Here is a 16253-nt window from a genome sequence, read left to right as displayed (position 1 = left end):
CCTGGACAAAGGAGGTCAAGCTGCAACTTCAGGTACACGTCGATGATACCCCAATACCGACGGTAAACAACCCCAGAATATTGGGAGTCACCTTTGACAGTTTGCTCTCCTTCTCAGCGCACACAACCGCTATTGCAACGAGAGTACAGAATCGCAACAAGGTCCTCAAGTCGCTTGCCGGCAGCACTTGGGGCAAAGACAAAGAAATGTTGCTGTCGACTTTCAAAGCAATAGGCCGACCGTTCTTAACTATGCTGCGCCTGTCTGGTCGCCTGGAACCAGTGATACGCAGAGGACGAAGCTCCAGACCTGCCAAAATACTGCAATAAGGACCTATACAACACCTGAATGACGAGGCTCACATGCTTCCTGGGAAGGAGCATAACAAACTGCTCAGCAAGCAGTTTCTGCTAGGGCCAGACACCTGCTTGAGCCTGAGCCACCTCCCAGGCACATCAGGAGGTACTTCCTCAACTACGTGGACGAGATCCTGGAGAAAACAGACAGACCACTCCAGGATCAAACAGTGTACATACAGGCCATAAACGACATTCATCGGGAGACCCTTACCACCTTCCTGAGCTCCCGACCCCCGAATGCCGTTATCGGAGTCCAACCACCACCAATTGCAGACGAAGAGCTCGAGCTTCCCCGAGAGTCCCGCGTAACCTTGGCACTATTACGTTCTGGATACTGTAGCAGGTTAAACTCCTACTTATCCGGAATCGACCCCGACATTCTAAACATATCGCACCCTAAATACAAAAGGGTCACAACTCAAAATGTACCTTGTCCTCAAATATGAGCGAGACGTTATCAATAAAACGGTCCGCGGATGACATATGGCAAAAATAAATTTTTTGTTTTTTGGTAAGACTGTTATAAGCTTACATGGCAAATTTCAGCGTGATATGTCACTTGTTTTGTTTTCTGTGCTACTGTAAACAAGTCTAGCTCGAGTGTGGAAAATTTTGAGTTGTGCCCCTTTTGTATTTAGGGTGCGATATGTCCGGCATGTGAAGGCACCCCGCACGACACTAGCCACCTTTTCACATGCCCCATCAAACCCACTCATTTAACACCTCTCTCCATCTGGACCCAACCCGTCGAAACAGCCAGTTTCCTGGGCCTACCGTTAGATGAGCTAGACGAAGACGACCGGTGATTAAACTACACTGACAGAGCAAAGATACTGCTACAACAACAACAACAACAACAACAACAACATCCCAGAAAATCGTTGATCGAGTCGCTCCGGTCAATATGTGCACTGAAGTTTTCATAAGCGAAATTTTCTTTAAAGCTTGGGCTCGTTTAGTTTGAACTTAGATTAATATTATTATAATTAATTCTTGAAGACAGCAACAACATTTCTTCTTCGGTGTCCATTTGTTTCCCCTTAAAACTAAAATAGCACTAAGATCGGCGCTCTCATTGAAGCTTCAACATTAACGCCCAACAAAGTGTAGAGTTTTCGCTATTCTTTAGCCGCTGATCCTTGCTTCAACATAAACTGCTGTGTTTTTAAAAGCTTGAGAACTTAATGTATAATACAGTACAGAAATTTTGTTGGAGGGACTATTTTTTTATTATAATCTGGCAGATAATTTCATGGCATTTATTTTTTGAAAATGATATCCGGCATATGTCCGCCGCGGCTACGAGTTACATGGTCCATTCGACCAGTCCAATTTCAGACTTTTTTCCCAATAAATTTGGGCGTATGGTGTCGATAGTGCAATAATTCGATTTTTTAGCGCGCTGTGCGGGAAATTGCGCTATCTTGTTGGAACCAAATGAGAGAGTTGGAACCAAACTTAAGCATTTAGCAAGAAGCTATATAGCACAAATAATGCTCTCTTCTTTTACTGCCGCTGACGGTAATCAGAATCAGAATAGCTGTAGCAAATAACGTAGAGCAGTGTAGGCCGCCAGCATAAGCAATATACAATGGAAATACCTCCGGATATGTCGAAACAATGTACTTCCTCGGTAACAGTACTGGTTACTTCCTCAGCTTATCCGTTATCGCTTACTCGGTGGGTTTATCAATCACCCCAAGGTATTTTTTCAAAAAAAGGCAGCGTAACTAATTAGTTAAAATCTGGCTGCTAGAAGAATTCTGCTAGGCTATGTAAGAAGACACCTCAGTATAAAGTTTTGGCAACATAAAACAGTGTCTTAGTAATACGTACGTGAACAACTGGACCTAACAGACTTACTGCACGACATCTATCGCAACCTAATTAACAACTTCATAAAGCCTCACACTATGAATAGCATTATCGGAGACCTAGCAGTACTCAACTCAGATACAGAGCTCTAACTGTCACCTGAGACGCGCCAAACTACGTTCTACTTATCGAGGACAATCTCCGACATATCAAACGTAAATGCAGGATGTGAAGAACCTGCACTTGATACTAATCAAATATTCACTAGCTCACACAAACCAACTCATCTCACATCTCTCTTCATTTGGTTCGACTACATCCAAACGTCACGTGATCTCGATTACAAAGCTAAGTAATGCGCCAACCTAGGTAGAGCATGGTAAAGCTCCTCCAACAACAAAAACAATTAATCGCCTACCAATCATGGTATATCCATGGTGGAATGTGGATACTCATTGCGACCGCGTTTGAACAGTTATCGACGCTTATTGCTATCAATTTGGCTTTGAAAACCGTCTGCTTGCTTTGGTGTAAAAAAATGGATTTTACTTGACAGATGTGGACTATTCAGTTCGAATACTCATTTTGAGCAGATGAAGTTAGGTAATGAAGCTGATTTAAAAATCATTCTGGCGCCTATGTGCTGATAAAGTATTAATTACTAGCAAACCCCGCCCCCTTCGCTGGGCACACTAAAATAGAATAGATATGGTTTAGAACAGAAAATATATGGTTTTCATATTATTTATTTCTTTATTCTTTATTCAAGCGCTTTCTATTTGTTTTTGAGTAAATATAAAATATAAATTGAAAATCAGGAAAAAAGAAGATTGTTTCTAAATTTCAAATCAACGCATATGAATAACTAAGAAACAATCGTCTTTTTTTCTGATCATCCATGAATTTTTCGTTTCAATTTATATGTTTTATTAAGCATTGGAGCTTTTTTAACCATTATCCATTTATATTTTTCAAAAAAAAAAAACGAAAAAATTTTTTTTTTCACGAACACATAATTTCATTCGGATTTCACATTAAATTCTCAAATTTCGTAAGAAATTATTCACTGTTCCAAAATCCACTCCAAAAAAATTCACAAACAATTTTTACATGTTGCACTTACGTTTTTTCCTTATGGCATCCAAATCAGAAAGAAATATAGACCCATTGTAACTCACACTGTCAATTTGACAGTTCAGTTCCGCCCCAAGCGTTAAAAAAGTAAGCGACATTATGTCTGGTTCAAAAGAACGCTGTACCCGTTGCCAGTGCTCCGAATTACAATCAAACTTTACGAAACCCATTTTCCATACTTACTGAACAATGTGCGTAAGTTTGGTGTAATTCGGTTCAAAGACACGGCGGGTCCACGTTTTGGCATATATTTCGAGACCCTAGTCATCAATAGGTATGAAAATTACCCCGTATTAAAGCACTTATCAACAGCTTTCATTTGATACCCATATTGTACATACACAACCAAAGGTTACCCGGGTCCACGTTTTGACCTATATCTCGAGACCCCAGTCACGGAGCGGCATGAAAAATACTCTGTACTAAAGCATTCGCCAACAGCTTCCATTTGATACCCATATTGTACATACACGTCCGAAGGTTACCCGGGTCCACGTTTTGACCTATATCTCGAGACCCTATCCACCAATAGGTATCCAAACTATACGGAAACCATATGCAATACCTCCTTAACAATGTGTGTAAGTTTGGTTTAATTCGGTTCAAAGACACGGCGGGTCCACGTTTTGGCATATATTTCCAGACCCTAGTCATCAATAGGTATGAAAATTACCCCGTATTAAAGCACTTATCAACAGCTTTCATTTGATACCCATATTGTACATACACAACCAAAGGTTACCCGGGTCCACGTTTTGACCTATATCTCGAGACCCTATCCACCAATAGGTATCCAAACTATACGGAAACCATATGCAATACCTCCTTAACAATGTGTGTAAGTTTGGTTTAATTCGGTTCAAAGACACGGCGGGTCCACGTTTTGGCATATATTTCCAGACCCTAGTCATCAATAGGTATGAAAATTACCCCGTATTAAAGCACTTATCAACAGCTTTCATTTGATACCCATATTGTACATACACAACCAAAGGTTACCCGGGTCCACGTTTTGACCTATATCTCGAGACCCTATCCACCAATAGGTATCCAAACTATACGGAAACCATATGCAATACCTCCTTAACAATGTGTGTAAGTTTGGTTTAATTCGGTTCAAAGACACGGCGGGTCCACGTTTTGGCATATATTTCCAGACCCTAGTCATCAATAGGTATGAAAATTACCCCATATTAAAGCACTTATCAACAGCTTTCATTTGATACCCATATTGTACATACACAACCAAAGGTTACCCGGGTCCACGTTTTGACCTATATCTCGAGACCCCAGTCACGGAGCGGCATGAAAAATACTCTGTACTAAAGCATTCACCAACAGCTTCAATTTGATACCCATATTGTACATACACATCCGAAGGTTACCCGGGTCCACGTTTTGACCTATATCTCGAGCCCTATCCACCAATAGGTAGCCAAACTATACGGAAACCATCTTCAATACCTTCTTAACAATGTGTGTAAGTTTGGTTTAATTCGGTGCAGACACGGCCGGTTAGCGAACACACACAAAAAGTTGACTTTATTTTATATATAAGATTTTTTTCAGTTTGTGTCCGAAAAATCCAAATATCTTACGGAACCCTATTTTTTTCCAAAATAAAATGTAATCCGTGTTACTCTTGGATAATGTAGTTTTCTAATGGTGAAAGAATTTTTAAAATCGGTCCAGTAGTTTTTGAGCCTATTCGTTACAAACAAACAAGCAAACAAACAAACAAAGTTTTCCTCTTTGTAATATTAGTATAGATGAACGAGAGATCAGAGCCAAAAGGAGACTTGGCCATCTATTCAAATCTATTGAAGGTCCTCTGTTAGAGGTTTCCGCCTCTCATTCGCATTCATAGAGGGTCATTCCTATTGCACAATATTGTCTTCGAGAAGAAATATGAGACCCCTCGTATACGCTTTCCAAAGCTAACCGAGTCCACACTGCACTGAATTAAGGAAATGAGATCATGAACCTAAAAAATAAGACCAAACCGTTATCAATTTACACGCACGATCGATTGTGTTACTGTCGAAATTAAATACAGACATATATACATACACATACTTATTCATATATACATATACATAAACTAAGTACCACTTCTGGGAAGTAAGAGTGCGCAGAAATCTTCATTCTCAATCACATTCTGTTACTGCACATTAATCATGTTGCACAACAACAACTCGTTCACTTTATTGTAAATTAAAAGAAACCAATTCACTTGAGCTGTACGTTCTTGTAGGGAAAGTGTGTAAACAAATAAATTTTGTGTAAGTCATGGAAGGTTAGCCGCTGACGCCTATTCGAAGAGCTGGTACTTGTAGGGATTTCATAATATTTATGTAATTAAATATTTAAATTTTCCACCACTTAATTGAGTTGCTTGTGCGCTGCGGTGAAAGCTATAAAAGCGAGCGGAAAATTAATTTCAGGTTTCAGTTGGTGTTGTACTGCGTGAGAAAAATCAGTTTGCTGGTTGAAAATTTGTATAGAAAAAAAATCCGAGTACTGAGATATTAAAAAAATTAAGTGCATTTAAATTGAATTATATAAAACAATATATTCATTCAGCCACAACCTTTTCGAAATATATAAAGTAATCAAATAATTAACTAGAAAGGGCTAAAGACATTAAAGGCGTATTTGAGGATATTTTTATGAAAGAAGTTTGAAATCAGTGATATTGAAAAAGGTGGATAATTATGGCAAAATTGTATTTATGTTTGAGTTTGCTGCTTCTATTGGAAGTCTTAACCTGTACGGAAGCTTGTAAGTACAAAAAAAAAAAAAATAAAAAATATATTTAAGTGAACTTCAACTACTGACTGAAGAAAGATTTCTTAAAATTGTATTCTCAAAAAAATGTACTATTTTTCATAACATACTTGTTTTTATATAAATATGTTTTTCAAATTCATTAATTAAATTTGCTTATAGTTTTTAGCTTAATAGTAAAAATATTTTTTTTATTAAAAGAGTTCTATTACTGCACCCACGGAATATTTTTTCATACCACGTGTAACATAAACTTTACAATATATTATAAACAAATGCCGGTACACACAATTTTATGCATTAAAAAAAAATATATATTAAACATTAATCAAAAAAGTTTTATTTTTAATAAAATTTTTTTTCTGCAAATACAAATTCTCGTTTTTTATAAGTAGTTTTATTCCAGTAAAAATTAACTGTTTTTACATGTTTTGCTTTAAGTAAAAACCCACTATTTAAGCATGCTTTTTTTTAACTGAATATTAAAAAAAAAATCTGTTTAAGTAAAATTAAATATGATATTTCTTTAATGGGGTTGTTTTAATTCAATTAGCTAATTTAGCTGTTTAATACTTTTTCTCACCACAAGTAATGGGTAAAAGACACCAAAAAAAAAACAGCACATAAATGTAAATGTAAAATACCATTTTTTTTTTTTTTTTTCAAATTAAATTTTTTACTCTAAACCAAAAAAAAAATAAATAAAGTAATATTAAATTAACACTTTGATTGCCACGACGTATGTTGCCTTGTTATACCCCATAGAAAAAGGAAATCGGCTAGAAACATCTTTTAGGCACCAATAAAAAAAATATAAAAAACTGCTTTAAGCTGGTTTTAAACAGAATTTCAGAACGAAAAAAACGTGTTCAACGTGTTGAATTAGTTTCGGTTTTAAATTTCGGCTTCTTAAATTTTTTTCCCCAACAGCTCCAACGACGTGCAGCTATACATCGCTCAGTGGTGCAGCGCCAGTGGTCTCCTATGACGCCGCCGCTGATAAGAGCGTGGAATATGTGGATTATGGCAGCAATACGAATGGAATTTGCTTACAACGAGCGAGGTGTAATAAGGAATTTGCGACGCAAGTACTAAAGTAAGTAGAGAACAAGCAAAGACTGAATAAGTACGAGTTCATATATTTAAAAACATAAAACTAAAAATATATTAATGAAAAAAAAATAAATAAATAAATTAAAATAAATTAAAAAAAAATATTTTAAATATTTATTTTTTACAGATGCAGTGACCTCCGAATAACCTGTGAAAATCGCATATTATTTGAAGGCGAATTCCCAGCCTGTTGTATCAAATGCTAACATTTATATGAAAATTTTATGAAAAATCTCTAATAGAATAAATTGAAAGTTTCAAATTGAAAACTGTCTTCAAAATTTTAGTATCGATCTCTAATTTTTATCAGACTTAATACACACTACTGAAATATTTTATTCAGATGATGAGCGCGAATGAACTTTTTAGGGCATCAATTGCCCGATGCTCTCAATAGATACAACTTTAGTTCAGGCAGGCTCTGTTGATCAGAGTGTCTGCACCATCAATCTCAAATAAATTGACAACGTCATTCACCTACTCATTGACATACTTATGCAACATTTGATACACAGGGAACGCGGTTAGAGCTCGTTAATTGGCTTAGGCGTTAGTCTTAATGACTAAAAGTCACTACGGAGTTGTCTCTCAAAAACAAAAAGATTGGCTTTACAAAATTTTCTGACAGTTCAATGACTTTGTCAGTGAACCTAATTATACTTATTCAGAGCTCAACACGGAAATGAAAACTGCAGGCCAACTAAAATCTCAAATTAAGATTCTTATTAAAACCGATTCCCAACCAGAAACGGCAAAGCTTCAATGAGTAGAGAAATTGGGCTTAGATATTATCACAAATAAATCTGTTTTAATCTGTTGGAAATATTTTCCCAGGTAGCTTGTAATGACACGACCATTCTGTTCCATATAATCAAATAAAGTATAGATTTTAGGTACGAAAAACCTGAACCCTGGAATTTTCAATAACTTAATTTTTTTTAAATCTACATATTAAAAATTTTACTTATCGAATTCGCGCTTTAGTGCAGTCAAACCAATATAAATGAGAATTGCTTCAGCAGGAAAACTCTACAAGTGGTAGAGATTACCCTTTGTCTTCATTTTTGAACATTCTCTGTAAATGAGAAGCTCTCTGTCGGAATGTGTAAGAGGAAAAAAATATATTTTTTGAGATTAGATGATAAGTTTAAAAATTTTCTGCACGTGAGAAAAACTGCCTCCGCACCTGTGACATTGAGAAAATCTGTTATTTGAAAAAATCTCAAAGGTTCATACTTTTTTAGGCAACGTTTATCCAGGATTGACTGTAGACAAGTCTGTTCTAGACACAGCAATTTCAATGTGTTTTTGCCTTTTTTTGACAACTTGAAGTGCTGATAAGTAATAATCGTAAGCCAGCTTTCCTTACTTTAGTTCATTTACTGATAATTTTTTTCGGCGCAGCTAAGGTCGATTGCCGATTAAAATTAAAAACAAATAAAAAATTTCAATAACCAATACTTGTTCTTGATTGCGATTGCTTTTGGCGAGCGACTGATAATGCAATCCAAAATTGATGATCGAAATACATAAATTGGATTGAGAAAACCGGTTACTACCAGCAATTTTGAATAATGAAATTTTAAAAAATGTATACCGAAATCAGATGAAAATAATTATTTGCCTTGCAACCATTTCAGTATTTCACCGACTGTAAAACGCTAAAGTTTTTTTTTAATTCAAATGAAATTATGTTTGCTACTCTTGAATTTTCTCATATTGGGCTTTGTGTGTGCCGCTAGATCAGGTAAGGTCGTAAAATTGTATAAGGAAAAAATTATCTTTTAATACTTTTTAAGCGTCAACTACAAATCACTCGACTATTAGAACGACGTAATTTCCCATGCGAGCAATCGCCAACAAAATCACCACCAAATCGAACGCGTCGAAAGCAAGCACAAACTCATTTTCCGCTAAAACTACAATAAAACCAACCAGACCTAAAAGAGCAACAACTAGACATAAAACTACAAGAAGGTCCACCACAACTACTACCACCCCCAAATCACCCGTAAAATGCCGTTACAGGACGCTGCGAGGCATGAATATGGAACTCAATTGGTTTCCAACTATCGATCGAGGCCAAGAGTTTATCGATTATGGGCAAAATGTGACTGGCTTGTGTTTGCAACGCGCTACTTGTGAGAATGATGCAACGTGGACCGTCAAAGTGGAAGAGTGAGTGTGAAAAATAAATTGAAGTATAATTTTCATAAAAAATTCTGAGCGAAAACGTTGACGACGAAATCATGTAACTCGTAGTAAGTCACCCATTCGATATTAAAACATTTTGTACACTGTGCAGCATAAAATTAAGCTGCTCGTGAAGTTCATAGAATATGACGCTTATACTTAAATTTCAGGAGCCTAAAAGCACGTGATATTTTTTGATAAGAATGTGCACTTGTGTTACGATAGATTCATGATAAGCTCTCCTGTACATACTCGTATAGTAAACTTTAAATAATCAAAAAACAAAAAAAAAAAGAGAGACATATTTGCGTTTGGATATTTAGGATACGCTCACTAAAGTACTTGTTTATGATTTTTTCTTGGCAGGTGCTCCGATTTCAATGTGGTATGCGAAAATCAGCTGACTTTTCAAGGAGAATTTCCAGCCTGTTGCATAGAATGCTAAGTAGAGAAGTTGCATTCAGGGAAGAGAAAGTCAATATTATTCAACTCGAATATGATTAATTAGATATAAAAAAATAATTCTTGTTAATTCTCCTTACCGTGATTTTATTTACATCAAAAATATATCTAAATCTCTTTTTCAATAAAAAATGGAGAAATAAAAAAAAAACAAATTAACTATGTAAAATATAATAAAATAGAAAAAATGTTCTTATGGTAAATGAATGTAAAAACGCAAATTCAATCAATCATCTTGGTTTTCCTACACAACTCGTTTACTCCCTATTTGTTATACTCTTTTATCAATATAGTATGTGCTTGGCTGTGTTCATTGGGCATAGCAAACGTCAAAATAACTCAACTGTCATTTCATAGCGGTGACAGCAGTGCGCCACCTGTTCCACAATGCTGTGGTTGTTTGTACAAATTCACGCCACTTCCAATCTACAAACAGAGCAGCAATACAGCAATACTCTCCAGAGAAGCAGTCGATTCGGCTGACCTGCGCAACTAAAGCCGACACTCGTACGCTAACTTCGAGACATCCACTTTGTCTACAACTTATTGTTGGTGTTATTATTGTTGCTGTAGCTGCTACTAATCAAATTTTAAACAAATTATGATGCTGCCACTGAATTGCCATGACGTTTGCGTTGGTGTTGTATGCTGAGCCGGATGCCACAGGCGGTGGCGGCGACGTGGAAGCTGAGGGTGGCTGCTGTGGCAGCGGAGATTGCAATGGCAACAAGAAGGCTTATACATTTTAGGCACACATATTGCATTTGCTTGCCTTTTTAATGCTACAACCCCCCAAAGTATGCCAACATTTTTGATTGCCTGCAATTTGAGGCGTAAGTGCGAAGCGGAAATAAACGAAATGATAGCGTCGCCGACACCGTTGCAAATGCATACGGAAATGACTGGCGATAAAAAAGAGAAATAAATTGTAAAAAACGAAAAATAACAACAAACAAATCAAAGCTAAAAATAATATTATTTCACGCAAAAACCTTTAAATTAGAATTTTTAGCCAACAACGCACAGTCCGATGTACCCTGACTTGTGGAAAGATGTGGCCATCATTTTCGATTCAGTTCTTGTTGATACTTATTTGTGATCATTTAGTCGAGACTGTTTTGGTTTTGTTATTATTTTCGTGTCTCTCCTTACAATGAACTGTTGGCCAACTCGCAAATCAGCCGACTAACCCAGCACCCGCTTGACTTTTAGGCAACTCGCCTCCAGAGCAGCTGACCAAATTCTCCCTTTTTTATTTTTGCCTAAGGAGTTCATAGAAGCTCAACTTATGAACAAATGGATGCTTGCAGGCCCAAAGTGACGCAAAAATGCTAGTACAGTGGGGTGAATACGATAAAAAGTGCATTAAATTAGGACTGTTAGGAAGGTAAGTAAATGTGAATTCTATTTGATGGCGAGGAATGAAGGTTGGTAAGAGAGTATTACAGGTAGGCGAATTATACTCGTTGCGAATTGAGAAATATGGAGCTACGAGTGCCTGCGATGTACTGGAAATTCCTAAAATAAAAGAAATCTTACAATGGTTTTTCAGATAATTCTAGCAGAATGGGCTTCCATAGAAAATTACTGCTTGAAATATGATCTCTTAACTACTTCAATTGGGAGTCCCCAATTCTTATTAATGACTCTTCTGTAATAAGACTGTAAAACTTAAGCCTTATTTAGCCTTTTTTGTATAAGACTTCCAGAGAAGTTGTTTGTTTCGGAACCCAAGAGCCCATTAGTAGAAATGGCTAAAAATTTCGGTAATATCGTCGAGGAAAACTTTCGAAAAAAAACTATTGAAATCGTACATCGAGAGGTCAAATGCAAAAGAAAGTTTACCTATGGCTGATCAACCTTTGTTAAACTCTCAAACTCTCTGTGTTCTTTATGAACAGTGGGACGTGGATACCGATGTCAGCTGGTAAAGTTAAATGTATATATTAACACCTTTATCAAGATTTGAGGGCAATGTAAAACCTCTGTCGACTTTTGGTTACCGCATCTAGTTCAGGGACGGATCGTGACATTGTGGGGCCCTGGGCTAATGTTACTCGGGGGCCCTGTTTTCTATGATGATGCAGTATATAGTTATCAGAAAAAAAATCATCTTATAAAAACATTTATTTATCAAAACAAATATGACAATAAAGAATATTAAATTACAAATCAATCTTTCTGCATTTTCGTGCAGCGAATACCATTATTTGCTCATCAACTGCTAAATCCTTTGTTAGATCACAATTTATCGAAAGAAGAGATAAATGATTAAGTCGATCGTTCGACATTGTTGTCCTATACTTATTTTCAATATATCACATCCTGGAGAAAGAGCGCTCCGCTTCGCAGCTGGTGATGGGCAACGTCAAAAAAATGTTTAAGATGGTATAACAATTAGGAAATACACCAACAAGTTCCCTTTCATAGATAAGCTTATAAATTTCACTGCAAGAGGTGTAGCAGCCCTATTTAGATTGTAGTAAATATGATTTTAATTGAATGCATTCATTTACTAAATTTTCATCTACGTCAACTGAATAATATTTTACAATATTGCGTCCACTTTCCAGATCCACGCTTTCCTGGTTTTTCTTCTGCAAATCCATTAAAAAATTAAATATTTTGCTGGTTGTCTCATAGACTTGACCCCTATCATTTAAATCCATAATCAGCTTATCCAATGCAACGTTTAGCGTGTCTCTTTTAAATTTTTAAATAATTTAATTAATTTTAATTAATTTGTCTCTTGTAAACGTCGCTGTAATTTGTTTCCACACTAGTACTTAATTGTTTCGCTTTCCCTTCGTACTCTTTTAGCTTCTGATCCGAATGCTGTCGTATGTTGTACATGAACTCTTTTAACGAAACAATTAATTTAGTGCCTTCACAAATATTTAAGACAGGGCTATGTATTTTTTTTATTTACTACATGAAACCTCTCCAAGATTTCTTCGCAAAATGTGATCAAAATTGCAAATGAGAGTTTCGCCAGTTTATTAAATAAACTTCGTGCCTCTTTTCTGAAATCAGCTTTCTCATCCTCATTTTCGCTAAAAGTTTTTAAAATTTTCATAATTTCAGAATAATGATTTTTTAAAGCTTTGACAGCCTCATAATGACAAGACCATCTGGTTTGGCTTAAACTTTTTAACGTAAATTTTAGTTGCATTTCACGATGTAACAATTCCCACCTGTGGGTTGAAGATGAAAAGAAAACAAATATTTTTTGCACCACTCCAAAAATATTTACAATTTCGGTTGCAACTTCAACACATTCTTCACCAACTAGGTTAAGGGAATATGCAGCACATGGTACATAATCCGCACTTTAATTTTTTTGTTTAATTAATGCTTGGACACCTTTGTACTGACCCGACATATCTGTTTTTGATAAGTACAATATTGTTGGTTTCGGTAACTGTAATTTTCGTTTTTCGACTCCACTTTTATATTTTCTTGTAGACATTGATATGATTTTGGTATTCTAAAAATAATCAAAGAACAGAATTAACCTATAATCGTTGAGATAATCTAATAATAAAAAAAAATAAATAATTGGCGCGTAACACTTCTGTTAGGTGTTTGGCCGAGCTCCTCCTACTTTTTGAGGTGTGCGTCTTGATGCTGTTCCACAAATGGAGGGACCTACAGTTTCAAGCCGACTCCGAACGGCAGATATTTTTATGAGGAGCTTTTTCATGGCAGAAATAAACTCGGAGGTTTGCCATTGCCTGCCGAGGGTCGACCGCTATTAAAAAAATGAGTTTATTAATTTTGCTTTCACCGAGATTCGAACCAACGACCTCTCTGTGAATTCCGAATGGTAATCACGCACCAACCCATTCGGCTACGGCGGCCGCCTGAGATAATCTAATAGGTATTACAATAACATTTTGTAAAAGTAACGCAATTTATTAGAAAAAACATGTGAATAAATTTTTGAGTGGATGAACCCGACCGCTGGTTGAGGAATAAATTTCTTAACAACTCCTGTCGATTTGTTTGGTTGAAGCCACCGGTAAACTTAATTTGTTGAAACCGATTGGCGCTACCGATTATTTCACAAATCATAAATCGGTAGCCTCTATAGATTTTTGGTTCCATGTAGAGCTGGCCATAATTCGAATTCCCATCCACCCTTACAGAAATTACAGAGAACACTTACTAGATTTACTTACGAAGTTGTTGCAATTGCCTTTTGCTTTGTTCTGAATATTCCATGGAGCTTTACCGTCTCTTTTCAAAATTCGAGACGTATTATCGCACCAACACTTTTTTATGCACTACACTTTTTTTAAGATATATAGTAACTTTATTAGCAGCACACAGCCAGTTTTTGTTTATTTTTGCACTTCAAAGACAAGCATGAACTAAATTCTTGATCTACGGGGAGTCCCCAAAATATACGCAATACACACGCACGCTATAAAATACACCGTCTATAGACAAGCGAAGTGGCAGGTGAATTACCGATTCGTTTCATGGGCGCGCACACGAGTTGATCGATTTTAGTTGCCAAACTTACGATTTTTTTTTCGTTGCAAATAACGTTTGCACACGTGTGCAAACAAAAGAACATATTTAAAGTCAAGTATCAATGTTTATGTCAGCGCAGGATCAGCACGGTCAAAAAGTGTGAGTACTTAATTAGTTGGCACTTAACCGTTTAAACGGTTCTGGCCGTCTAGTGTTTTTAGAAGGAAACTAATGTGAGTGTGGTAGTAAAATATTAGTGCGTCTTGTAGGACATTCGTATTTTATTTTTATTGGTGGCTGGGGGCCCTTTGCAACCACGGGGCCCTGGGCTGAAGCCCAAAAAGCCATTAGGTAGATCCGCCACTGATCTAGTTGCAATGTAAATCGCCATTTAGTTGACATTAAACCAAATTCTACCCACTTTCGAGGTTTAATCCACAACCACCTCTCAAAGCGCCCTTCCCTACAACTGGGTAGAGCGCACTCCAAGCGCTTCTGTTCCTCGAGGTACCAGAATAAAGTACACCTTACCATTTCTTACCTGGACCCATTCAAGCAAACTAATATTATTTTTGCCAAATACAACCAGGTTGCAAGACCACTGTGGCCCTCTGCTTCCTATACTCGTGCCTCGAAACTCAAAATACGCTAAAGCTGCAGCGACCTTTAGGACACCAAGCGCGCACGCAAGAACTGAAGGTATGGAAACAGGCCGAAGTTCGCCGAATTTAACCAATCCGCGGCAACCAAGAGTCAGCGGCTTGCAGTCGGAGGTGAAAACTTACGGCTTACAGTCTACGTCCACATAATGGCAATTATGGCTCTTGTCGCTTAAATTCGTTGTAAAGTCACTCATTTTTGTTGTTGTATGGCGCGGATGTGGTGCTTCTTGCTGAAGCAGTTGTTTCCTTTAATTTTTTTCGTGGTGCTTGCAACTTTTTTCTCTGCTTTATTTTTATTTTTAGGTTTCCGCTTTTTTGTTTTGTTGTTATTTAATTCGCTGTTGTTGTGGCCATGTAAACAACTGTCGTTATTTAGGCTTTCCATTGCATTGCACCTGAAGGCAAGGAGAAGGGCGCAGAGTGCCAAAAAGTATCTGAGAAGCGTGAAAATCCTCAATTTGGGCTGGAAGGGGGGAAGGGGGGGGGGGGGGGGGGTTTAGACTCACAACTCTCCTAGTCTGCAACTCACTCCATGCCATTCGTGCTTATTGTGTCACTTCCACACTCCGTTATTTTCTTTTAATTTCTTGCAGCTAGCTGGGAATGTTGATGAGATGCTTTTGGCCTGTTTTGTGTACTAAATATTTACTCGCTTTTATAATGCTTGCAAGTGTGTGAGCGAATGTACTTTTGCTTGTGTGCTTGTATGCGTCTGCATATGGCGTTCGCACTTTGTTTGTGTCACTTGAGCCATTGTGTGCCGTGGCATAAGCACTCACTTTAAAAAGTGCTTCCTGTTTTTGTTTCTATGTTGTAGGTATTTATTTATTCATTTATTTGCTCATTTGTCCTATTCCCCGCTGTCTGCCATGTTCCTTGCTTTTCATGTATTTTGTTTATGCTAAAGCAAGCCATTTCTCATATTAGTTTTATTGTCTTGAGTGTTGGCTTCATGTCGTTGGCAGGCAACCGAAAGTTGGTCAAATATGTGAAGTTTTTTTGGAGTGAACACAAAACGTACAGAAATTCATATTTAATCTTCTATGACAATTTTTGTCTTGATAAGATTTCGAAAAATTCAAAATTTGTCCAATATAAATTTTGTCCATATATAAATACCTCTCGACTTTCGATATAATGGGGGCCTTATTGGCCCTGAAAATTAGAACATATCCTGCTTCAAACCAAGAAGCAACTCAGCAGAATCAATACGAAATGAACATATTGGTATATATAGTAGGTTAGGTAA

General features: G+C 36.8%; 2 protein-coding genes across 3 annotated transcripts; both read left to right on the top strand.

The window, feature by feature from the left end:
• The first annotated feature begins 5610 nt into the window (after positions 1 to 5610).
• LOC128859288 (uncharacterized) lies at positions 5611 to 7477 on the top strand. Its single transcript, XM_054096159.1, has 3 exons — positions 5611 to 6089; positions 7026 to 7191; positions 7336 to 7477. Exons 1-3 carry the CDS (start codon positions 6023 to 6025, stop codon positions 7412 to 7414), a joined length of 312 nt encoding a protein of 103 aa, XP_053952134.1. The 5' UTR covers positions 5611 to 6022; the 3' UTR covers positions 7415 to 7477.
• A 93-nt stretch (positions 7478 to 7570) lies between these two features.
• LOC128859284 (uncharacterized) lies at positions 7571 to 10015 on the top strand. Of its 2 annotated transcripts, none has more exons than XM_054096155.1 (3): positions 7571 to 8955; positions 9036 to 9386; positions 9768 to 10015. In XM_054096155.1, the coding sequence occupies exons 2-3, from the start codon at positions 9052 to 9054 to the stop codon at positions 9844 to 9846; spliced, it is 414 nt and encodes a 137-aa protein (XP_053952130.1). In that variant the 5' UTR covers positions 7571 to 8955; positions 9036 to 9051; the 3' UTR covers positions 9847 to 10015. The 2 variants fall into 2 exon arrangements, with proteins under 2 accessions (XP_053952130.1, XP_053952129.1); XM_054096154.1 differs by having other exon boundaries at positions 9008 to 9386.
• The last annotated feature ends 6238 nt before the right edge of the window (positions 10016 to 16253 follow it).

Source organism: Anastrepha ludens, chromosome 3 (genome assembly GCF_028408465.1).
Source record: "Anastrepha ludens isolate Willacy chromosome 3, idAnaLude1.1, whole genome shotgun sequence".
Taxonomy (NCBI): domain Eukaryota; kingdom Metazoa; phylum Arthropoda; class Insecta; order Diptera; family Tephritidae; genus Anastrepha; species Anastrepha ludens.
The sequence above is the reverse complement of the archived record's forward strand: the minus strand, read 5'-3'. Positions and strand labels throughout refer to the sequence as shown.

Excerpts from the sequence above, each read along its gene's own strand:
- LOC128859288 (XM_054096159.1), top strand. The coding sequence starts at position 6,023 with ATGGCAAAATTGTATTTATGTTTGAGTTTGCTGCTTCTATTGGAAGTC. Across the intron at positions 6,090-7,025 it reads CTTAACCTGTACGGAAGCTT|CTCCAACGACGTGCAGCTAT; the intron begins GTAAGTACAAAA and ends TTTCCCCAACAG. Across the intron at positions 7,192-7,335 it reads TTTGCGACGCAAGTACTAAA|ATGCAGTGACCTCCGAATAA; the intron begins GTAAGTAGAGAA and ends TATTTTTTACAG.
- LOC128859284 (XM_054096155.1), top strand. The coding sequence starts at position 9,052 with ATGCGAGCAATCGCCAACAAAATCACCACCAAATCGAACGCGTCGAAA. Across the intron at positions 9,387-9,767 it reads TGGACCGTCAAAGTGGAAGA|GTGCTCCGATTTCAATGTGG; the intron begins GTGAGTGTGAAA and ends TTTTCTTGGCAG.